We start from the raw sequence: 24,395 nt of genomic DNA on the forward strand, positions 1-24,395 counted from the left end.
AGAGCGGGTGGTGGCGACGGCGAGGCCATTAGACTCGGGAAGTTTTTGGTGAGAGGAACAGAAATGGCCACGAAGAAAGAAAGAGGAACTTCTTGTCGGGTCTACGGGTCTGGGTTTTAAGGTCCGAAAACCAAAACCAAAGACCCTTTCTGTAACTGCTTAGACGGAAGAATCAGGGTTTAGCAGGGGTAAAGTAGGAGGTAGTTTCTTCCTAATTGGGCCGGGCTTTTTCATCCTAACTGGGCCGCGTATTGGGTCAAGTTACAAAGGCTAACAATTCCAAAGCATCAACCGAGTCCAGAACCGGATATTAAAACTCATCATATAATGCATTTATACTATTATAAAAATAAAAAACTCATTGCTCGTATCAATTTTTTATCATCCCATTTTACCCTTTTATTTATTTTACTTTTAAAAAAAATGCCCATAATAATAATTTTAATACTTTATAATTATATTTTTTTCTCTCGACCCACAACTCCATTTTTCTCTCATGTTCTTTATATTTTTTACCCTCACAAACTTTCATAATTTTAATAAACTGTAGTACGATTAATTTTTTCTCTCTCACATTCTCCATATTTATTTTTTCCAACTTCTCATTTGTCTCTCTTCACAATTTTCATATTCCCTTTTCTTTTCTCTTTTTTTCAATGTTTTCTCGTAATTTCTTTTACATTTTTAATATTTTATTTATCTAATTAATTTATCTTTTAAATGATAATTAATTTTTGAAAAAACTTTATATAATTCTACGATTTAATTTTTAAGAATATGTGGGCATCATAATATGGGACTAGGCCACAAATTAAAAAAATAATTATTCGGCCTATGCAATTAATATTTCAAATTTATCGATTAATTAGGAATATATGAAACTTGGAATTTAATTTGAAAGTAGGCTTAGGATGGTGTAGATTTACTTTTTAAGCATAGGTTTTGGATGTTTCATAAATATGTCTTATATATTTTAATAATTATTATTATTATTATTTATTTTACACGCATTTGAACATGTTAGTACGATGAATAATGTAATTGATCACTCTTTAAAAAGAAAAATAATTAATTGAAGATGTTCATCAAGAAAACGTTTTATTTATATTATTATTTTTTGGATGATTTTTGGTAAATTATGAGAAGGTTTAAGAATGACAAATTTTTGAAAAGTATATTGAAAAATGTAACTAGTGCTTTAAATTGAGGTGAAAATGATGTATGGTATAATTTTTTGATGGGACAATAATTGCTATAAATACAAATTAAAGTAAATTACATTTGCAACCCTTTATATAATATTTAATTACACAAATACTTTTCATTTTCTAAAAAATTATAATTACATATATTAAAGTTGTAATTGTAATTTATATAGAAACAACTTTTGAAAAAATTACATCGACACCTCTTAAGAAGGTGTACTTATAATTTTATAAATATCAATAATTATTTGCATAATCGAACTTAATTACCCTATGAGTTATACATCGACACCGTCATGGAGTGTCATTTTTATGTTTGATTTTAAGAGCACTCAAGTAAGTTGTAAGTTTGAGTGTCACGAATGGAGTCTATGTGTGTTTTTTATAGTATTTAATTTGTTGTTTCTTTGTTTTATTTAAATGTATTTATTAGTTTGAATTATTAATACATTTAATGAATTGGATATTATAAAATAAATAAACTCTGTCACTATATTAATTATTGGACATCCATGCAACATGTTATCTATACTATTAAAAGAAATTATCGTACCAACTTCTAAATATCTAAATTTACTCTTAATTTTTATTTTTTTTCCTTCAAATAAATTAGCCAGAATAGTAGTTTTAATTATTTTTTAATAATCTTTATAATTATAATTTTTTTCTCTCAACCTACTACTCTACGTTTCCCTCTCACATCACTCCTTCATCAAGGTGCATAATGGGCTGGTTGACTCAGGACTGATATGGACCAACTCAAAAAGCCCGACCCAAGATCAATTCACTATTGTTCATGGCTGGTTTTGGGGAAATTTTGGTCCAATAAGTGGGCCCAAATTTGGTTCATTTTTAAATCCAAACCCAACCCCCACCAGCCCAACTGTGGCTCAGATCAGGGTTGGATGTGCTTGTTTTATTATTATTATTATTTTATGGTATTGTGGTCTTCTTATAAATAATTACTTGAATTTATAATTGTCTTATAAAATAAATAATAAATTAAATCACACAAAAAATTTATATATAAAAAAATGACAGTTAAGAATATATAATGAATTTAAATAATAATTTGATGAACAAGCTTACAATAATAAACTTAGATGATAATAAATTAAAAAATAACTTAAAATAATTTTGAAAATAAAAAGAGTATTAATAAATTAAAGTAAAAAAATAAAGAAAAGTTTACAAAGTTTCAAAAGTACAAAAAAGAAAAAAAAGTATTAAAATAGTCAATTTAGAATAATAAAATAAGAATTATATGTCAAGTATTATTAAAAAATAAAAACCCAACAAACCCACCCAAGCCCAATCCAGGACCAGGTGATCCTGTGCCACTGGGTTGGATTGGTCGCAAGTATTGATCGGGCCAGGCCGGGCTTAGGATTAACTATCTAATTTTTTTACTAATTCAATCCGATGCTGAAGTGGATTAACCCGACCAAACCTAATATTCATCTTGACTTCTTTATATTTCTTTTTCTCACAAACTCTAATATTTAGAATAAATTCGCGATTATAATTTATTTTTTTTCTTATATTATCTATGTTTTTTTTTCACAAATTTATTTATTTCTCATATCCTCACATTATTGTTATTTTTTTTTATCTCACATCATAATTATTTTCTATATATTGGTGGAGACAAAAAGAGGAAAGCCACCATAGTATTTGGTTTCATTCTTTGCCCATCTCAGAGATTGGCCAAAACATGGTAAATATTTGCTTCGATTTGTTTTTGAAGTTTTGGTGGTGTTTTGAAACGGTGCCTCATTTATTAAGTGTACACTAATTATAGACCCTACAACTAAAAAAATTATATTCATACTCATACATATATATAAATATATATTAAATAAGTATGATTTGACAATGAACAATAATTTTTGTCTCTCACTAAACACTATCAAATATACCATACTTATTTTATATTATCAATAAAAACAAATCCAAACATATATACTTATTTTTCTTTCTGTATTTTCACAAAACACATCAAAACAAATTAAAAATAAAAGCAAACGTAGTGCACGGTTTCAGCCTGCTACTTGGTTAGTCTGCAGCCGCAAAATCTGTCAGTTTCTGTCCATTGATTTCATATGGATGGCACCCCATGATTCGCGTCCACGGCCTTCGCTACTAATACAACTTCTAGAAAGCCGAATCACACGATTCCCATTAAATCACACCTACAAATTCTGTGGGTTGCAGTTTAGCGTACTGTTTTTATTAACGAATTTAACGCATGTGATTTTAATTAGCTTGGTTCACGCACACAGTTATATTGAAAATTTGATGTAATTACACATAAATTATTTATAATTTAAAAAAATTATATTTAATACTTTTAACATTTACTAGCAAAAAAAAAAAATATAGCTCCACTTGCCCCAATATCAAATAATTTTTTTTGACTAAACTATCATTATACTTCTTCACACATTAATGCACGTAAGAATTTATGTAATTCACCTTTATAAAGATAGTTCGATTAGAAAATGTTTGTTCACCTAATAAGTTAGTATTAAATCAAGTTTTTGTTAATATCAATTAATTCGGTGAATATTGACTTAAATGGGATGATCTATTTATTAGATAAATATCATGAATATTAAATTATAAAAAAATTACGTATAATTACAGATTAATTTATAAAAGAGTGATGCAATCATCCCATTTTAATGATATTTAATTTGATTCTTTTTTTCTCCTAGGACAATATGACACTACGACAATTTTTTGGAAAAAAGAAAAAGAAAAAGAAAATGAAAGTAGGTAGGTGCATTGGGAATGGGAAGCAAAGACTGGTAGCAGACGCGCGCCATCTCCCACAGGCCGCAGGGGCCGTATCCGCACCCAATCACAAGCCTCGCTCTCAGTTAGCTCCCTCCGCCCTTTCACTCCCATTGTCCGCCGGGGCCCACTCCCAACCCTCTGTTATTGCTCTACGTCCTACCCCAATAGTCAATCCTAAAGTTAGATCATCCAACTTATGATTATGGATTCGAGTTTCATTAAGTATATAAAATATTATTTATATTAATACATCGTCGAATTAATATATTACTCGATTATTCAATTTACTAAAATATGACTGTAATTATATAATTATCGCAAAAAGTTAACAATTGGAAGAATTAAAGAGTCGCTTGCAATAATTCTACACTTGTCAAAGCTGTAAGTTAAACAGTCATAAAAATTAAAAGTATTTGCATATAAAAGTTGGAATTAGAGGGAATATAAAAAATTTTGTTCGGATCATTTTTGACCGAATCAAATCAATCATATAACAAGTGTATTTATGTGATTGATCATTTTTCCTTAACTATACACCAACTGCACAATAAATGTATTGTACTTGCCGATTCGGGTTTGACCGAACCGAATCCGAACTAGAATTTTTCGAAAATAGTTTAATAACTATAATCTTAGTAGTAAACTGCAAAAATTGGTGTGAAGTTGCTTATAATATTTGACTTAAATTAATTTTAATGTAATTTAAATAGTTTAAAATAAAAAAATTAAAATCAGTATTTTTACCTATTTTGAGTAATAAATGGATAAATATTTATTTGTATGTATTTTTTAAACCCAAAGCAAATTAAGAAAGACAAGATTTTGAGCATCACTCACTGTTTTTTTGTCATTAATAGAGTGGGAATTTATGTTAGCGTATATAAAAGCTTCCACGTAAGAATTCATCCACCACCACTAAACCCAGTGGAGATTGGAGAGCCTCAACGTCTAAGACCGCCGTCGTGCTGTGGCGTTTTCCGGCGTTCCTAATGGCGGGGCAGTCACGGAAGTGGATGATTCTAGTGGCGACGATTTGGATTCAGGCGTTCACGGGGACGAATTTCGACTTCTCGGCATACTCATCGGAGATGAAGGCGGTCCTCGGTGTGTCTCAGGTGCAGCTTAACTACCTCGCCACAGCGTCGGACCTCGGCAAGGCGGTGGGAGGGTCGTCGGGGCTGGCGCTCATGTGGCTGCCGCTGTGGGCGGTGATGTTCACGGCAGCGGTCATGGGATTGGTTGGGTACGGCGTGCAGTGGCTCGTGATTAGCAACGTGATTGCCTTGCCGTATTTCGTGGTTAGTTATTCTCCCCTGTCAATTCGGTACGTGCGTTTGGTGGTCGTTGCAAAATGCGAGGCAAACGCCGTGCTCAATTTTTGTTCTTCCTCTTTTGGTTTTCGTCCAATTCTGAGTACTTGATTTCGTATGCACATAAGTAGTTAAATTGCACGTCTCGTTTTCAGAAATTTGTTTGCATTTACATTCATTGTTCAGAATAATTTTGATCAGGTCGCTATATAAAAGTTACAAGTGGGTGTTTGCAACTTCCGCATACCAAACTTCAAAGAAAAAGGTTTTCCTTTTAAAGCTAAATAGAAAGGTACTTGTCTAAGCACTGTAGTATGTAAACAACACAAAAACTATAGCACAGTATTTCCATTTTTTTATTTATTTTTTAATCAATATTCCAACTTTAAACTTTGTAATTCTCACTATTTATTTCAGATACTCTCAGTTTTAATATTTTTCACTTTAACTCTTCTAATTATAATACAAAAAGACGAAGAAAATAATGTAGATTGCACTCCTAGGAGTGTAATTTAAATCTCTAGTAACATTGTTTTAACCTAAAACTGATCTTTAAAACTTACGTTTTTAAAGTTCATGAGACCCCAGCATTATTATAATTTTATTGGCCGTAGTGAATCATAAAGTGCAATTCCAATTGGAGATTTTAGGTTCAAATCCCTCACAATATTTCTTGCATAGCATTTTAGTTTCTTTATATTTGATTAGTTTTGATTTGAAGTGAGGAAGTATTATTAATTAAAATAACTCGATTATAACTATTTTTTGTTAAATATCAATACTTAACAATGACAATTTGAATAATAATATCCTGATCGATAAATACACCTACTATTACAATAGAACAACATCTGATGTATATAGTGAAATTCGAACTTATAATCTTAGGTCTCAACTTTGCTAACTGAATTAGATCTTGTCGGAATATAAGCCAGCATTCTATAGTTTGAAATACAAGTTAGCATTCTATAGGTTGAATAAATTTTTGTAATCTTATTTTTGGACAGAATATGGTATTTCCCTTTTAAGTCAACGATATAATGCAACAAATCCTGTGACCTTATCTGATACTTTGGGGCTGCGAATGGACCCAAATTCCTACTACACTGTTACAAATTTACAATTACAAAGAATAGGGACTAGGGAAAGGTGCATTTAGTGTGAGGAAATTGTAGCCGTGAAAATATATTTGTACTTGAAGCAGAATATGTGGGACTATGTCCTCCAAGTGATCTGTCTACCCATCCCAGGAACAACTATTCACCTATACCTCATCTAATTGTCTTGACAGTTTGGGCCTCCTTAATTTGACTGCTCCTTTTCCATTTTAACGCTATCCAAAACCTATGTAGACTTTTCATTTTGTTATTAAGGTTAATTATACTGCACTCCTTTTAAAAATAGAGAATTATACTTTCGAACAAAAAAATTTTGAAGTTATACTTACACCCCCTAAAAAAAATCTCTATTTACACATGACTCCCTTTCATTAGGGTTTGAATGAAAAATATTGGTGTTAACAAAAATAATTACATGAATTTTCAATTTCACCCCTATTCTGATCTCGCATATGTTTTTATACTTGTAAAGGGGTAACATCATTACACTTTCCCCCTTATAAGTATAAAATTATTGAATGGGAATGTTAAATGAAAGGCAAAAATGGAAATTTATATAAATTTTTTGCTAACTTCAACATTTTTCATTCAAGTCCTAACAATAGTAGGTCAGGAGTAACCAGTGAATTTTTGGTGGTGGTGTAAGTATAAGTTTGGGAGCTTTTTGGCAGAAATTGTAATTTTGCATTTTGAAACGGAGTATGAGTGTAATCGACCCTTATTATTAAAAGCATGTTTCTAATTTATTTTGTGGTACCAAACGTGCAATTTTCCCTTTTTCTTTATTGCTCGACGGCCACTTTCTCTTTTTTTTTTTTTTGTTTGTTTGGCCTGTTGGTCAAATTTAGATTGAATGAATTTGAACATTGTTCACACACATTTCTTCTTCTGGACACTTTGGTTGCATTATGTTTCACTTTATTATAGCTCACTGTTACTTTGTTATTTTGAAAACTATATTATGGTAGGTTTTTTGAGAAATATATTATCTGTGGTAGGCTCCTATCAAACACATTGCTCATATCAAATTGAACCGACAGTTTGAGCAGATATCTATTTTAGTTTTTTTCTTCACATATGAAGTAAAATATGATATCAAGAAAAAAGTATGTCTCCGGTTGTTTATTAAGACTCACAGGTCTAACTGCAATGCTTCTCTCTGTTGGATTAACAAGAAATTAAACCATGCATCATGTTGTTGAGTTTGCTGTTTATGCAAATATGATAACATTAGTGATTATGGTGACATCACTATGTCAACTTTATGTTGCAGGTATTTTTACTCTGCTTGTTAGCTGGATGCAGCATCTGCTGGTTCAATACAGTTTGCTTTGTTCTCTGCATAAAGAATTTCCCATCTAATAGGCCACTTGCTCTTTCTCTCACAGTGAGCTTCAATGGTGTAAGTGCAGCCTTATACAACCTTGCTGCGAATTCACTTAACCTTTCAACGTCCGCCGTCTATCTTCTCCTCAATGCTTTAGTTCCACTCTTCACATCAATCGCAGCACTAGTGCCCATCGTTCGTCAACCTCCCGTGGATGGTCCCGACCCTGATGTCGTTAAGCGCGACCAATTTACATTCCTTAAGTTAAACTTGTTGGCTGTTATCACAGGCCTATATCTTCTTTTCCTCCATCCATCAAATGCATTAATGGCTTTTTTTCTTCAACTCTTCTAACATTGAAGGGTCTCCTCATGGTGCTGATAAACGTTGTTCTTGTGCAACTGTGATTGAAAAGGACCGGCTAGTGATGCTTGGGCAAGAGCATACAGCAAAAATGCTCGGCCACAGTTTGGACTTTTGGCTGTACTATCTTGCATATTTCTCTGGAGGCACTATTGGTCTTGTGTACAGTAATAATATAGGGCAGATAGCTCAATCACTTGGACATAGTTTAATGAACTCAAAGCTCATCACTGTATATTCTGCCTTCTCCTTCTTCGGTCGCCTGCTTTCCGCTGCTCCAGACTTCATTCGAGCGTAAGTAAAACTCATTAAAGTTTAATTACACATATCCAATTCTGTGACATAAAAACGGAAAACTTGAATCTAGATAACAAGATTCCAACATTAGCAAAATTTGGAGTTGTTATGACTTGTGACTAATATATGCTGTTTGTTATTACTGAGAGATGTATACATATTTGCAGAAAAGTCTATTTTGCCAGGACAGGATGGCTTACGATTGCTCTCCTGCCTACACCAATCGCCTTCTTTGTTCTTGTGGCATTCGGAGGTAACCCATTAGCAATCCAAGCTGGAACTGCACTCATTGGACTCAGCTCCGGGTTCATATTTGCTGCTGCCGTTTCAATAACATCTGAGCTCTTCGGACCTGAGAGTGCTGGTGTAAACCATAACATTCTCATCACAAACATCCCCATTGGATCCCTCATTTACGGATTCCTAGCTGCATTGGTTTATGATTCCAACGCGGTTTCAGGTGTAGGCCTTCTGGCTAATTCAGTGGTGTGCATGGGAAGGAAATGCTATTTCTGGACATTTGTGTGGTGGGGATGCATTTCTCTTCTGGGGCTAGCATCTAGTGTGCTGTTGTTCATAAGAACTAGGCCTGCTTATCACAGATTCGAACAAAGTCGAACATCGACAATGTTGTATTAGTGAATAGTGAATATCATTACAGATAGATCAAAAGTGATCATATAAAGTTTGCCTCTACTTAACACTCTTAATTCATTTCCAACAAAGTTAAATATGATCATTCTGCATCCTCGATTCCAAATTGGCGCTCATTTTATATTTTATTTTACATATACACGACTTATGTATAATTAGGCAGCGTAAATTAAGCCGCCAGCTAATAGCTTTCTTGAGATAGTGTTATTTGAAGGTTCATTGGGACAACCAACGGAGACCACAGAATGCAGCTAAATAATAAGTAGAATCTAAAACAGGAGGGATTAAGTTTGAGATTTTAAAAGGTTTGACTTTCTGAACTCAACTTGCAAGAAAATCTAAGATATAATTGAAGGATCTAATCTACATCATTCATCTTACACTACCACTCAGCTTAGACAAAATCAAATCCACAGAGTATATTTGAAAATTATTTCGGAGTTCTGGTCGATGTAGGAATAGTTATTTGTATTGTATCCTTAAATTAATAACAATCTTACTGTAAGAAAAGTTTGAATCCCCCAACAGGGGAAAAAAAAAAAGAAATTGATGTGTCTAAGGGTACATACAAAATGACTGATTCTTGATACAAAGAAACAATCTTTCATAAGCTAGTGCCATTTTCCGGGCTGTAAACATAGAAGCTGCATATTCCCTGCACGCCCTTCCTCTCTGTGACAGCCTCTTCGCCCCTTCTGCCACCACCAACTCTAACGCCTCGTGCAACGATTCGGTGTTAGGTGAAAACATGAACCCGAATTCATCATCAACCACAATAGTCCCCTTAATGCTAGGAAATCTTGATGCCATAACAGGCTTCCCAGTCATCATTGCCTCCATCAGAGTGAGATCAAGCCCTTGTGGCCTAAGAGTTGGATTAACAAAAATGTCAATTGCGTTATAAAAAGCCCGTAACTCTAGGGGATTCATCGATCCCAAGACTATGACTTGAGGCCCCAACTCTTTGTATCTATGCATCCACGGCCCAGAGCCGGCCACGATCAAGTAGACATGAGGGTGCTTGGTTATGAGCTTGGAGAAGGCCTCATAGAGTAGCGGGTGGCCTTTATCTTTCACTAGTCTCCCTGCAACACCGAGAACTAGGCTAGCATTCTCCGGGACACCAATCTTGGATCTGAACTCTTGCCCCAATCCCAAGTCTTGGACGAAGTCCTCCTCATTGACACCATTAACTATAACATGAACTCTCTTGGTTGGGATTTGGTACACATCTCTTAGCATTTCACCGCAACTGTCACTTATGGCTACATGGTGTGCATAGTGTGAGAAGAATCTGATCTCATTCAGAACTTTGGGGATCATAACTTGTAAACTATTGTTGAATGCAGGGGACATCAGTTCATTAGGCTTCCGAGTCAAGTCTTGGTAGATGCTCGACTGCACGCTCTCAAGTGCTATCCCATGCCACGAAACGGCTAGGTTGGGAACTCCCTTCGCCAGCCAAAACGGCAGCGCCACGCTCTCTGAGTGGATCACATCAAAGGGGTCGTCCCGGTTCTCTTCCTGGAACTGTTCCCATGCCTTGTTGTACCGCCATTTGTCCGGTTCACCCTCGTGCCAATGCACTACGGGATACGAGGGTGAACTTTGTTCAGTCTGCTGTGCGATTGGAACGATCTCATTGGCAGGGGGAGAAGTGAAGACGTGTACTCGATGGCCACGACGTGCTAGAGCCATGTGGAGCGTATGCGCGTGCCGTTCCATACCACCGGGAGTTGAGCTAGTGGGCCATTTCCTTGAGAAGACGGCGATCTTGAGAGAAGTCGGTGGAGGGTTGTCACCATCGAATTTGAGCTTGTTCCAGGAAAACTCGGCGTAGCGGAGATCGCCGGACCATGTGAACTTGTCATTGGAAGAGATGAGGTTTGTGCAGATGTAGTTAGAAGGAGTGTGGAGGAGAAGTAAGGCGGGAATGGTGAAGACAACAATGAAGAATAGGGTGATGGAGAGATTGGAGTGGAGATGGAGTAGTGGTTTCTTGGGCTTGTTGTTGGAGGCCATCTCTTGATGTTTGGGGTACAAAAGTGGTTGGTTTTGGTTCTAATTCTATTCATGAATGAGTTGAAAAGTTTAAGGAAAGTGGAAAAAGGCCTTTTTGTTGGGGAAGTTAGGCATGTAATGAAGGAAAGTGCAAGTTTCTTTCTGGCTGGAACATGGATGCCTTTTAGTCTATGTATTTCTCTTGCCCCATCTCACCACTAAAATGTGATTTTTTTAAGCCTTCACACCATTTTGACTTGCCTAACTCTTCTCTCTCCCTCTCTCTCTCTCTCTCTCTCTCTATATATATATACACACACATGTGATTTTTCAAATAATAATAAATCGTTATAATTATGACGAAACTCAAGAGAACCCGTTGTAATTTACTCATAAAATTGATTCTCACCAAACTGAGATTTGGATTAGTATTTTCTAATCTCTCAAATAAATGAAATTTCTTTCTTTTTCGCCCCTTATATTTAGATTATATAATTAAACACCAAACCAAAAAAAAAAAAGATGGGTTTGATGAATCTGAATTGATGAAATTAGAGTAGTCCAACTCCTAACACCAAAATAATTACAAAATTGAAGTGCAATTTAGATTAAGAGTTTGCAGTATTAATTTTATACCTAAAAAGTGTACTTTTATGAATGGGAGAGAGAGTAAGTGTGAAAAAGACGTCATGGGCTCTGCTGCACTTAACCAAATTAATATTTCTTAATACACATTTTTTGTTCATAGAATTTAATTCGGTACAGCTCCACCTCCACCACCTTTACTTCACAACTCCTCAAACTCAAATCACACGCTTTTGAATGTGCAATTTTGACCAATCTAACACCTTTTTCGCCATGTTTTCAGCATTTTGCATTTGCTCATCCAATATATAATACCAATATATCTAAATTATTATTAGGTAATTTTTTAAGATAATACAAATAAAATGAGTTATAATATATGAGATAACATTTTGGATAAATACAAAATAAATATTAAATATATTCAAAATAAATGATGTTTCTAACCAATAAGATTTTTTCTTGATAATTAAAATATTGTGTAGATAAATACAAATTAAATTATTAATTTAAAATAAATGAGATTTTCTAATTAGTGAAAATATTTCTTAATAATCAAAAAATTCAAAAACATCGAACAATAGTAGTCGGTCATAATTGATCTAAATTGGTCAAACTTCGTTATGCTATATATATATACGTAGAAGAGTCGTGTGGCTCGTGCCATACACGGGTTTAATTTAATTTTAATTAGAATTACATTTTATATAAGATTTTTAAATTAAGTGAATATCGGATGAAAGTAGTTTTCTAAATAAAAATAAGAATTATAAATTTGTTACGTGATTAATTTGTTTCTAGTACCGAAGAGCGATGAAATTATGGAAATCACAAGTTGTACCGAAAAGATTAGGATATATACTAATAATGTTTTAATTTAGTGGTTAAAGTTAAAATTTCATTAATAATTCCATAAATATACATTACACTTCTCATATAATTAATTTAAATTGAACCAAACTCGATCTGAATCAAAATTTACAATAATACTCATCACTTCCCTCCCTTGAAGGCAAAGTTGAAACCGTTTTTCTTCATCAACTTACCACTCCCTTTCTCTTGCTCTTTCATGCCTTTTTCCTTCATCAATTTATCATCCTCCTTTACAAGAAAACCCCCTTTTTCTCCATAAATATTTTCCTCCATTCCATAATCTCCATAGTAGGCATTATTTCTCAAAAACTTACAACTTTCTCTACAACTCTGGTCGCATCCCTTCTTCTTACAACATCGCCACGGATAACAGCTTGGTCGTGGAGAAGTCGGCGACTCATCATCCATGCAAGAAAATAAACCAAATTTATTATTTCTTTTGTTATTTTCTCCTTTTTGTGGGCTTTGATTTGTTTTTTCCTGGAGAAAGAACTGATGAAAATAAAACATAGTTCCTTTTAGATTGTATGGTATAGATTTGATAATAAATATGATGTTGTCCTGACTTTAATGAAAAGATGATGTGTATGTTTCTGTTAGATTTCACCTCATTAATAACATTTGTATGATAGAAAGAAACTGTTACATGTTCATTTGTGTATTGCTTTTTTTACTTATTTTTTGGAGCTATTGTTTGCTTTTTCCATTATGAAATGATAGTAACGTGTCCTCAAACTTAATATTCTTACAAATATTTCTCGCAATAACTCGTAATATTTGATGAAATGATGTAATTCTTGAATCGGGACGTGAAAATGGCCATTTTATCCTTACTGTTTTTGTTTTTTAATAAAAAAAAAAGTTGACGAGGCGAAATTTCTTTCTTGCCCTTCTAGTCCATAAAAGAATCTAGGCAAATTTTTAAGAAAATAAGTATAAATTATTTCAGGAAAAAAAAAATTTTGGTCCATTAACTTTGTCCGCGATTAATTTTAGTATACTAACTTTCATTGTTATCACATTTTAACCAATAATTTACAGAAATGGGTCAATTAAATACAAATTAGGACTTTATTGCCAATTTTTCGGCTAATTTAAATATTTCCACCAGAAATTGCTGACTTGGCAAGGCCATGGTAAAAAAGCAGCCAGTATAGCCATATGTATTTTCACATAGACAATGACGTGTACATCTTGTCAAATTATTCAAAAGCAGAACTCCCCAAATTCTTCAGCCTTAATATCTCTCCCCTCTTTTACTATTCACTCTATTATTGTGTGAAATCTAAAATTGTTGCTACTAAAATGGTGATGATGAGAAACCCATCCCTCAATGGAGATTATTTTTCCCTATTTATTAGTTGGTAATTGGCTTTGGGAGGGAAAACTAACATTTTTCCCTCAAAAAATTGCCACCTCAAGTGTCATGTAACACTATAGTACCACATGGGACTAAAAATTCCCAAATTAAAGAGCATGTGCCGTGCACATGCTATTTTCCGGCAAAAAATCCAATTTCATTCGCCACCGTGCTTAATTGATCCATTTCTGTAAATTATTGATCAAAATGTGATAACAACGAAAGTTAGTGTACTAAAATTAATCGCGGACAAAGTTAATGGACCAAAATTTTTTTTTCCCATTATTTCATAATCCACAAAGGCATGTTGATTATTTCACCATAAAATGGATGAAAATCTAATCGAGACTAACGAGATAGACTAGTTGTCGGACAAACGTAACTATTGGTAATTTTTTAAAAAAAAATACCTTCACTCATCATTTCTTTTTCAAGAGTCAGATATAAATGGCTTTAATTAGGCCCAAAATCAAAAAATAAAATAAAATTACACACTATAAAAAGTTGGACTATTCTTACGTTATAAATTATTATGCTTTAATATTATCACAAATATAGTATTAAAGACGAAACAAAATCAATGCGGAAAAATTTAATATTTAACTATGATTAATTAATATTTTTCATAATTAAGAATTATAACTAATTGTTTTGTAAAAACAACGACTAATGTCGTGTTTTTTTAACCGTGATTCACTAAAAGAAATACTACTTTCGGTAATTGGTAATCTATGGTTAAAAGTGAAAGAGCATGACAAACACCAATTAATCATGATTATGCGATGATTATTAGCTGTTGTTTATGTAATTGAGGTCATAATATTAACTACAGTTAAAAATCATAACAAATATTTTAGCTATAGATAAAATCATGAAAAATATTTATTAACCTTGATCAAAATTTTTTCTATTAATATTTTTGGACTGTGATGAATAATATTAATTTATTATAATTTTTAAACTGTAGTCATGGCAATATTTGCAATTATAGTATTCGATACTAATTTTTATTTCAATCATGACAATTATTTTATAATAAAAAATTATGTTTATTCTAGTAATATCACATGGGCATTAAAGAACATCAAATGCAAAAATTATTTATATGTAATTAAAATAAAAATATAAAATTATAACGATTGAACCATAAAAGAGAAGGCCAAAAAAAGAAAAGTAGGGGTCAAATTGATACTAAATCAATTTTCAGGGACCAAATAGCAACACAAGATTGGAAGAGCTGGAGCGCAATCAAAGGGCCCACACATTTGACAGTGTGATGACTAATGCCACATTCATGAGTTAGCCGTTGGGACTGCTCAGGCGACTACTTCTGCATCATCACTGAAAAAAATTCTTGAAAACATCAAAGAGAAGTTGTTGTAAATTGAACTGTGTCTGAAAATGGATGATTTCTTCTCCGATAGCGATGGTGAGAAGGCAGTGGAAGAGCTCTTGTCTCAGGCTATGGAGTCGACTGTGCTTGAGCAGGTGGCCGCCATTAACTGCGCTGGTTTCACGGATTCTGGCCTGCCTTCTCACCTTGAAACTCGCTTCCAGAGGCTCAAGTCGTTCCCATCATCCACGGCGAAGCCCACTTCGCTGTCTACGAAAAGCTTCAGTCTTTCACATCCTACAGAGTTCAAGAAAATTGACTCTGTAAACGAAGCGAAAAGTTCTGATTCCGTTGAAGAGAAGAATGGGGAAAGAAGTGAAAAGGTGTCTTCTACGTGTTTGAAGAAAAGCCCAGTAGAGAAAGTTTGTTTGTCACCTTCTAAATCGTCTGATGATGGGAGTGTTTCACCTGCCAAGAAGAACCCACGAGAGAAAATGCAGAAGAAGGGAAGAAAATCACATTCTTCCTCTCCTTGGGATGAATTTTCCAGTAGGTCTGTTTCTCCACCTGCGAAGACTGGTTGCTTCTTGTGTTCTCCCAAGAAGGTGTCAAGGAAGAAGAATAAAGAAAACAGGGGTTTGGATTTGGGGCTTGATTGGGGGAAGCATGATGAGCTTCTATCTGACTTGAGTAATTTTTCAGTGCATAGTCAGAGAAAGATGATAAAAAAGGCTATGGAGGAGGAGGAGAGAATCTCTAGGGAGGCTGAGAAAATTGTGAAGTGGGCTAAGCATGCTTCTGCAAGGATGGATGTTTCAAGCATTGAAGATGAGCTAAGTGATGATGAGAATGCTAAATTTCCCTAATCTGTTTTCTTTCTTACCATATATGATATAGTTCAAATTTTCTCTGATGTTTTATCTCTTTGCTATGGTGTTCTGGTCTGATTTGAGGGGATCAGTTATAATTTATACATACAGGAGATATGAACAGTATAGTATAAGAGTTGTCTACATGTGAAACACTTGAAAAGAAATGAGTGAAATATACCTTTCTTCTGCCTTCTTGAGGAAAATAGATGAGTCTGAGATTCGAATTTGATTGAATTTGTTGATGCTTATGGATTGTTGGATGTTGTAGGATATACTTGCTTGGTTGGTGGCCCTCTTCAATTGTGCTTTTCTATCTACCTTGCTAGACATTATGGGAACTTTGAAATCAAGGTGTTTGCTGTTGTATCTAGGAATGTAGGATGGAAGGCTGGCCTAATTAGGACGGCACCATAGTAAACGATCATTGAGAGTGTTTGGATTGCTTGTTGGTTTGTTACTCGAGTGTTTGGATTGCTTGTTGGTTCTTTACTCAGCCGGTTTTATTCCATGCCGAAACATTCAAAAGAAGCTAAATTACTTCACAAGTCCTTTTATGTTTCATTCAGTATTGCAAATCATCTTCCTTATATTACTTGCAATTCATCTTGTGAACGCAATGATGGACTGAGAAACTTGGGAGGAGAATTTTAGTACTTCCTTGTACTAAAGGGCTTTGCCTTCCGTATTAGTACTTGTACTGAAACTTTAAGGTAAAATTCTTTACAGCAGTGTAAGAGATGTCATCTTGACGATGGACCTTGGAAATGCCCAGTTGCCAATCTGATCTGCATCATGTTAATTGCTTCTGTTTTTGCATATGGGCCTTCTGTTTTCCCTTTCCTCTTTCTGATTGTTGCCTTTGGGGTTTGATAGTGTTGATTTATGTTGGAGTTTGCTTTACAGACATGGTAGGGTGTGATTAGATAGGAAACTACATTAGATACTGTGACAACATGAGACACTATGGCTTCTGAGAACTTAGCAAAATATCATAAACTAAGACTTACACAAGGATCTGAATATTTTTGTAGGTGTTAGTACGTTAATGTCAGACTAATATATGATTGACACGTATCAATTTTTTAAATTAAAATATTAAGTAACTTATATGTTAATTAATGAGTGATAATGCATACAATACAATACATGTGTTAACGTGATATTTATATAATACTAAAATGTGATAGAAGATTTGTTAGCAAGAGAGATGGTTGTTGGGCTCATGGCCTTGAGTAGAAGACGAACCCAGCCCAACCCGTTTATTAGTTGGATTGGGTAGTAAGAGTTGTGGGTTGGGCTAGGTGATTCATCAAGCTTGTGGGTTTATAACAACCCAAGTATTTATATTTATACTAATATAAAAAGAAAATACTTTTTTATATTTACATACTGCAGTTACCTCGTCTATTTTATGTGAATCAAAAAATATCCTTCAACTGATATAAAAACTAACTTATTCAATTTTTACATTAACTAATAAATTAGTTTTCTTTGATTTCTTTCTTTTTAAAATGTAATGCATTGATTTATATATTTTACTCTTATTTATAATATATTTTAAAGGATAAAATATTTCTATACTAATATAAAAAAAAAAAGTCCTTCACACTCACAAATGATAGTTAATAACACAATTGTACCAATTTTTTGTGAAGTTGAAAATGCCCTTCAACTAAGAAAATAACTGATTACAACTTTCAAAATTTTACGTCAACAGATAAAATAGTTTTGTTTACTTTCTTTCTTTTTTTCTTAATATAATGTATAGATTTATACATTTGCTCTTATTTATCGTACATCTTAAAGCATGAAAGATTATTTATATGCACGAACGACGTGCCACAAATGCTAGTACTATTAAAAGAACATTCTTTGTTGTACCAAATTTTAAATATCCAAATTTACTATTTGATTTATTTTTTTCTCTTAAATATTGATAATAGTAATTTTAATATTTTTTAATAATTTTATAATTATAATTTTGGATAATTACACTTTCTCCCCTAAAGTTTGATGTAATTACACAAAATCTTCTATAATTTAAAAATTTACATCTAACGACCCTGAGGTTTGCTTTCGTATAATATTTAAATCTGTTCGATATTCAAAATTGACTGAATTTATTGATATTAACAAAAAAAACTAAATAAATAATTGATATTTACCTTCAATTGACTTATTGTAGGTCAAATAATTTTTTTTTACTAAACTATATTTATAACTATGAAGATATACCTCATCCTATGCATTAACATGTGAAGATATAATAAGGTAGTTTGATTATAAAAAGATTTATTGACCTGCAATAAATCAGTAGTAAGTCAATTGGAGGTAAATATAATTATTTTTTCTAATTTTTTTAGCAAATTAATTACATTTGACTGATTTAGGGACTTATTTGTTAAACAGAAGCAAGCTTCAAGGCTTCTAAATATAATTTTTCAACTCACAGGAGGTCTATGTGTAATTACATCAAATTTTAGGGGAGATGAGCATAATTATCCCTTACAATTTTTTTTTTCTCTCAATCTGCTATATATATGTTTCCCTCTTATATTTTCCATATTTTTTTCCTCCCAAACTTTATATTTTAATAGACCCACAATTACAATTTTTTTTTATGTCCCACCTTACCCAACATTTATTTCTTCTCGTCGATTTTTTTCTTTCTCCTCACCTCACACTATATGTATCTTTTCATAATTTTTTTTTCCGTGTATGTTACACTGTGATTCTTTTTTATATGCTCACACGCGACTAGTATATTAAATCGAAAGTAACAGGTTTTGAAAACATCAATTTTAATATTTTTCTTTTATATTATTAAATCCTTAAATTGAAATTACATAATATTGCATGTGCCATTATAATTATGAAAAACATAATATGCTATTTTGAGACTTCTATATATGTTTATCCAACAGTCAACGCTAAATCTAATATGATAAACCTGATTCATTGTTAAAAATAAAAAAATTATGGGTGTAATTAATGTTCAAAATTTACAAAATAAACCTAAAAAAGAAATTACATTTTATTCAAAGTATAGATATTGGTCTTGTTATGATCCACCAAATTCATTTCAAATCACCAAAACCCTAACAATTTTCAATTTTTTTTTTTAAGAAAAACTTGTGATGAAAATACCCCAAAAAATTATGTAGATAATTAACTATTAATTAGAAAGTTCGAAGAATCCAGTAAAGGGATTTGATGCATATCTTTGATTTTACACTATTAACATATTTAAACCAATTATCATAACTATTACAGACCACAACCTTAAAACTTCCAGGTAATTTCCATGGTTTCACTAATATAACTAGATTACCAAATGTAAGAAATACTTACCATAGTCCTATTCACTGAATCAATATCTAATATAGCAATCATTAATTTCGTGTTTGTGTATGTTGTGTCTGTAACGTTTAAGAATTCAGTGCATGTTTCTATATGACAAAGCTGAGGAAATCATTGTCGTAATATGCAATCAAATCATCTTAGATTGCATGAATCAAAGACATATTTTTTCCTATGTCAATGAGATTAACCAATCATCAGTCAACTGTATCCGTATACTATGATTTCTTGCACTAAAAAATTTGAAGGGTTTTATGTAGATTTCCGTTTCTTTTTGCTGTGGAAAATTCAAATGTAATGAACCAATTAATTGAATTCAAACAATGGGAAAAGAAAACATTAATCCCTCCGACTTTCCATATTTTCTCAAACCCTATTCTTGGCCTATAAATCTTGTAAGAATTCTTACAAATTCTTCATCACAAAGTCTCCCCGTCTCTAACACCAGTACACTAGCAAGCATTGAGGACATATATATCGCATCATGGCTTTCTATTACAAACCCTTGTCTCTCTTCTTGTTCCCTCTTCTCCTTTCTTGCTTTGCTAGTGTTTTCTTGATACCCTTGATTCAAGCGACCAAGAACGGTGGCATCACCATCGACCTGATCCATCGGGATTCCCCCCTGTCGCCGGCCTACAACCATTCTCATTCGCATTTTGAGCGTTTGAGAAGCGCGTTCAATCGTTCTTTTTCACGTAAGTCTTCTCTTAGGCTGACTTCAGCCTCAAAGTCTCCAGAATCCTTTCAGGGTACACTCACTCCTATTGGTGGGGAGTACCTGTTGAAAGTTCAAATTGGAACTCCACCGGTGGAACAATTCGGGATTGCTGATACGGGTAGTGATTTGACATGGACGCAATGCCTGCCATGTACTCAGTGCTACAAGCAAAACATCCCGCTCTTTAATCCGAGAAAAACCAAGACTTATAGAAGAGTTTCATGCCAATCCGACCAATGCAGTGCTGTTGGAAGCGCTTCTTGTGATAGTAGGAATGCCTGCCAGTACCAGGTCGCCTATGGGGACAGATCCTACAGCATTGGCGACCTAGCTGTCGAAACCTTCACATTCGGTTCTTCTTCCGGGGAAAACGTCTCATTCCCTAAAGTCGTCTTCGGCTGTGGCCACGAAAACGACGGGACCTTCAGCGCAACAGGTTCGGGAATCATCGGCCTCGGCGGTGGCTCTCTCTCCATAATCAACCAACTCGACACGTCCATCGGCGGCAAATTCTCTTACTGCCTGACGTTTCTCGACTCCAATATTTCCAGCACGATAAGCTTCGGCAGCAACGCCATCGTCGGGGGACGTGGAGTCGTCTCAACACCCCTGGTCAAGAAATCACCCGACACCTTCTACTTCCTGACACTGGAGGGCGTGAGCGTCGGGAGGGAGAGGCTGCGGTACAAAACATCCAACTCCAAGGCAGCAGTGGCGGATGAGGGCAACATCATCATAGACTCAGGCACGACGCTGACGTTCCTCCCATCAGATCTTTACCAAGAACTGGAATCAACCCTGGAGAGAAGCATCGAGGGAAAACGCGCGACGGACCCGCAAGGCGTGTTCAACTTGTGCTATGAACTGCCGAGTGATGGGGAGTTGAAGTCTCCACCCATAGTAGCCCACTTCACGGGTGCGGATTTGGTGTTGACAGAAGGGAGCACATTCGTGGAGGTGGAGAAAGGGGTTGTGTGTTTGACGCTGGTGCCATCACAAGATCTGGCAATCTTTGGGAATTTGCACCAGATGAACTATAAGATAGGGTATGATCTTGTGAAGCAGGAGGTGAATTTCCTGCCTACTGATTGCTCCAAGGCCCACTGATCCCTCCACAGCCTTTCTCATATTAATAAACTTTGAATCTGGGTTCTAATTTTTCTTTGAATTCTCAATGCTCAATTTCTTGTAAATTTCTTAAGAATTTTTTTTATGGTATACAGTGATGGCCTCATTATTTCGTCCAATAATTTAATTTTTATGTTATTTAATCTCTTTATCATATTTTCTTTAAAACAATATTTTAATTATTTAAAGAGTTATACAAAATATCTTATACAAATTATAGGATTAATTAGACCTCTTAAAAAATATAAAATTATATTCTTTTCTAAAAAATTTTATAAATTACACTCTAAAACTCATCTGTTTACCTGATTTTTTTCTTAGTGTTTTGTACGAAAAATATTAATATCTACAAAACGAATTATATAAAATTTTAATCGTGTCCCTTTAATATTTTTATGTGTATTCACGTACTTATATGTTTATAAACATAATATACACACGACCAAAATTTATCTATAATTAATTTAAAATATTAAGATATAATTATTATATATTTTAGTTAAATAAATAAAAATATTGAAAAGGGAGAAGAGTGGAGGAAAAAAAATGGAAGTTGAGAGAAATGAAAAAATAGAGGTTGATAAAAAAGAAAAAAAACTGCTGAAAGTTGAGAGAAATGAAAAAATAGAGGTTGATAAAAAAAAAAAAAATCTGCTGAAATATTAAAATAACATACCAAAAAAGAGAGAGACATCAAAGAAGTGCTCTCACTTAATAACACAGTATAGATATATAGATTGGTATTATTTTATTTTATTTTTATAAATACAAAATTATTATATGATAATATTAAATTAGGAGTAAAAATGAAATAAAAACTTTAGGTGTGAACGTGCTACCATTATTATTTTTCATCCAAATCCTAATAGGTATAAACGACAAATTTATAAAAATGTTGTAAGTATAATTTAATTTTTGTTAAAAATATAATTTTATATTTAGAGACGAAATTTAAATATAATTAACACAAATTATATATACAAGACACTCACCCGCTTGCCCTTCTCTCTTCCCCCACCCACCAAAATGCCGGTACTATCTCTCCCTTCGCTACCCGGCCCCATATGTTCCGACCTGAACCCGACTCGTACCTGGATCCGGACTCCTCGCTATCCACCGCGACGCCTCTCAATTCAACTCACCGCCACATTCAACAATAACCGATGCTCGTCGGCGGGAGACTTTTTCCGGCAGCTCTCTGTTTCCTCGGTGGTTCTTATAGGTCTCGGCCTGAGCAGCCTTTGGGCCTTTCCTCCCCCAGCTTCGGCCCGCATTCGTCCTGCGTCTCCCTCATCCTTAGCACACGCGCAGGAAACTCTCGGTTTGTTTGCTTCCCCTAACTTGCTTCATAGTATTATGTTGTTCTTGCTTGCTAGTCGCAGCCTGCGTAAGGGTTTGGTTTTGAGTGGAAATTCTGTAGTTAGTTGGATGGTTGTACTTTATGCTGCATTGCTTGTGCCTTAGTTGCTTTGGTGAGTTTAAGCATTTTTGGACATCAATTTCGGCTTACTGTTTGCATAAGGAAGAATCGGAGATTCTATCCAGTGGATTGATTGATACGTGCCTCGTCTGTTGAATTCACATATCATTGTTTCTGCAGTGAATTTTCCTCTTTCACAAATCTTGCAATAGTGCCTACATATATAATTTAGGTATTAGCCTCTTGCTTATGTAAGAGTACTTATATAATTTACTATGTGCATCAGCATAAAGTACTTGAAGTACACTAATTTACACTGTTGTAGCCCGTATGGTTTTTGACATTCTAAACTAATGGAATTGAGGTCATCTATTGAAATGTCATACTAGGTGAAAATTTACTTTCCAAAAAAAAAAAAAGTGAAAATTTACTGCTCACTTCCTCTGAGTGATAAGGTTTTGACCCTTTCGGTCACATGGGAGGATTATGAACGGGGTGTTTGTGACGGTGACTAATTCAAATATGTGATTGAAAAGTTTAAGGAGAGCTTTCTTTTTCTTGTATGTGGTTTTCTGATCCACTTTTCTGTTTACAGATACTGATAATGGGGGGGAATCTGAAAATTTGGAGAATATGGGAGATGAGGATATGAAAGCAGCATTTGAACGCTGGAAATCTAAAACATATGCATTGACAGTTCCCTTAAGAATAGTTGCTCTGGAAGGTTCACTGCCTCCCATATGGGTTCGGGTGCGTTCTACATACTTCCATTTCAGATTTATTGAATTGGCCATGCATTGTCTATTATTCAGTTTCGCCAGGATACTTCACTTTTCTTCTATTTCCTTTGCTTTAACTGGGCCTTTGAATGGCCACATAGGGTAAACATTCTTACTAAAAGAAAAACATCTCAATTGGAAGTATGATTTGTGGCTGTAAAACAAACTTCTCTGAATTGCACAGTTTTATTTATCTTTTGTCAACAATCTGTAGAACTTTCTTACATGATCATGGATTTTTCTGGTTGACATTGGGAATTTTGACAATTATGATGTGACCTGGGCGAATACTTCTTCAATCACTAGTTGGGACTAAACTCCATTTTCGGAGGATGTGTGTGTTGATATTACAGTAAGGCAAAAACAAAACAACATAATTAAATATAACTTCTTACATATGGCTGATAATTTTCGGAGAAGCAAATTTGACAATCTGAATTCCTATATCACTGATCAATTGTGATTAATAAACATGAGAAATCAATGGAATCTGAAAAAATCTTGTATGAAGCGTGCAACATCCAAATATAGCTTGGTGCTTACGCCTGAGCATATGGAGAAAAAGGAGCAAACAAAGCCTAGAGAAAGTACTCAATTGCATGGTGATTTCAAAAGTTTGTTTGCATTATTTAATCTGTTCTGCAGCATCCAACCTTTTTGATTATTTGCTAATATAGATGAATGGATTTTGATAGCTGGCATCTAATGTTGCATAACACAATTTGAACTGAACAGGTGAATAGAAAATGTTGAGATAGCAATATACTCTGCCCTTAGATTATTTGACCACATAAACTTGTTCTGTTTCTTCAGTGTTCTTAATGTGCCTCAAATGATGACTCAGAATTTTACTAATCTCCCTGTACATATATATATTTACTCCTCGATTT

At 33.9% G+C, this 24,395-nt stretch overlaps 6 protein-coding genes across 6 annotated transcripts in view; 4 read left to right on the plus strand and 2 right to left on the minus strand.

Moving 5' to 3' along the window:
• The window catches only part of LOC105158401 (pentatricopeptide repeat-containing protein At4g19440, chloroplastic), a gene marked incomplete in the record, with an annotated part of 4,005 nt that extends 3,855 nt beyond the window's left edge, over nucleotides 1-150 (minus strand). The window contains 1 exon segment of the mRNA XM_020693754.1: nucleotides 1-150.
• LOC105158488 (protein NUCLEAR FUSION DEFECTIVE 4-like) lies at nucleotides 4,839-9,129 on the plus strand. The gene is given in 4 exon segments (XM_020692787.1): nucleotides 4,839-5,302; nucleotides 7,706-8,104; nucleotides 8,106-8,416; nucleotides 8,587-9,129. Coding segments are annotated over 4 exon segments (1,491 nt in total). The 5' UTR covers nucleotides 4,839-4,993; the 3' UTR covers nucleotides 9,059-9,129.
• On the minus strand, nucleotides 9,475-11,273 carry LOC105158577. The gene has a single exon (XM_011075411.2). It carries the CDS (start codon nucleotides 11,093-11,095, stop codon nucleotides 9,629-9,631), a length of 1,467 nt encoding a protein of 488 aa, XP_011073713.1. The 5' UTR covers nucleotides 11,096-11,273; the 3' UTR covers nucleotides 9,475-9,628.
• LOC105158662 lies at nucleotides 15,046-16,768 on the plus strand. Its single transcript, XM_011075523.2, has one exon. The coding sequence runs from the start codon at nucleotides 15,294-15,296 to the stop codon at nucleotides 16,089-16,091; it is 798 nt and encodes a 265-aa protein (XP_011073825.1). The 5' UTR covers nucleotides 15,046-15,293; the 3' UTR covers nucleotides 16,092-16,768.
• On the plus strand, nucleotides 19,864-21,403 carry LOC105158743 (aspartic proteinase CDR1-like). The gene has a single exon (XM_011075621.2). The coding sequence runs from the start codon at nucleotides 19,942-19,944 to the stop codon at nucleotides 21,283-21,285; it is 1,344 nt and encodes a 447-aa protein (XP_011073923.1). The 5' UTR covers nucleotides 19,864-19,941; the 3' UTR covers nucleotides 21,286-21,403.
• LOC110011254 overlaps nucleotides 22,306-24,395 on the plus strand; it is a 6,898-nt gene continuing 4,808 nt past the window's right edge. The window contains exons 1-3 of the mRNA XM_020692293.1: nucleotides 22,306-22,627; nucleotides 23,322-23,476; nucleotides 24,350-24,395. The exon at nucleotides 24,350-24,395 is cut by the window's right edge and continues 233 nt beyond it. Of these exons, the coding sequence (XP_020547952.1) occupies nucleotides 22,333-22,627; nucleotides 23,322-23,476; nucleotides 24,350-24,395 (496 nt within the window). The 5' untranslated portion in view covers nucleotides 22,306-22,332. The remainder of the gene's footprint in view (nucleotides 22,628-23,321; nucleotides 23,477-24,349) is intronic.

This window comes from Sesamum indicum, linkage group LG1 (genome assembly GCF_000512975.1).
Source record: "Sesamum indicum cultivar Zhongzhi No. 13 linkage group LG1, S_indicum_v1.0, whole genome shotgun sequence".
Taxonomy (NCBI): Eukaryota; Viridiplantae; Streptophyta; class Magnoliopsida; order Lamiales; family Pedaliaceae; genus Sesamum; species Sesamum indicum.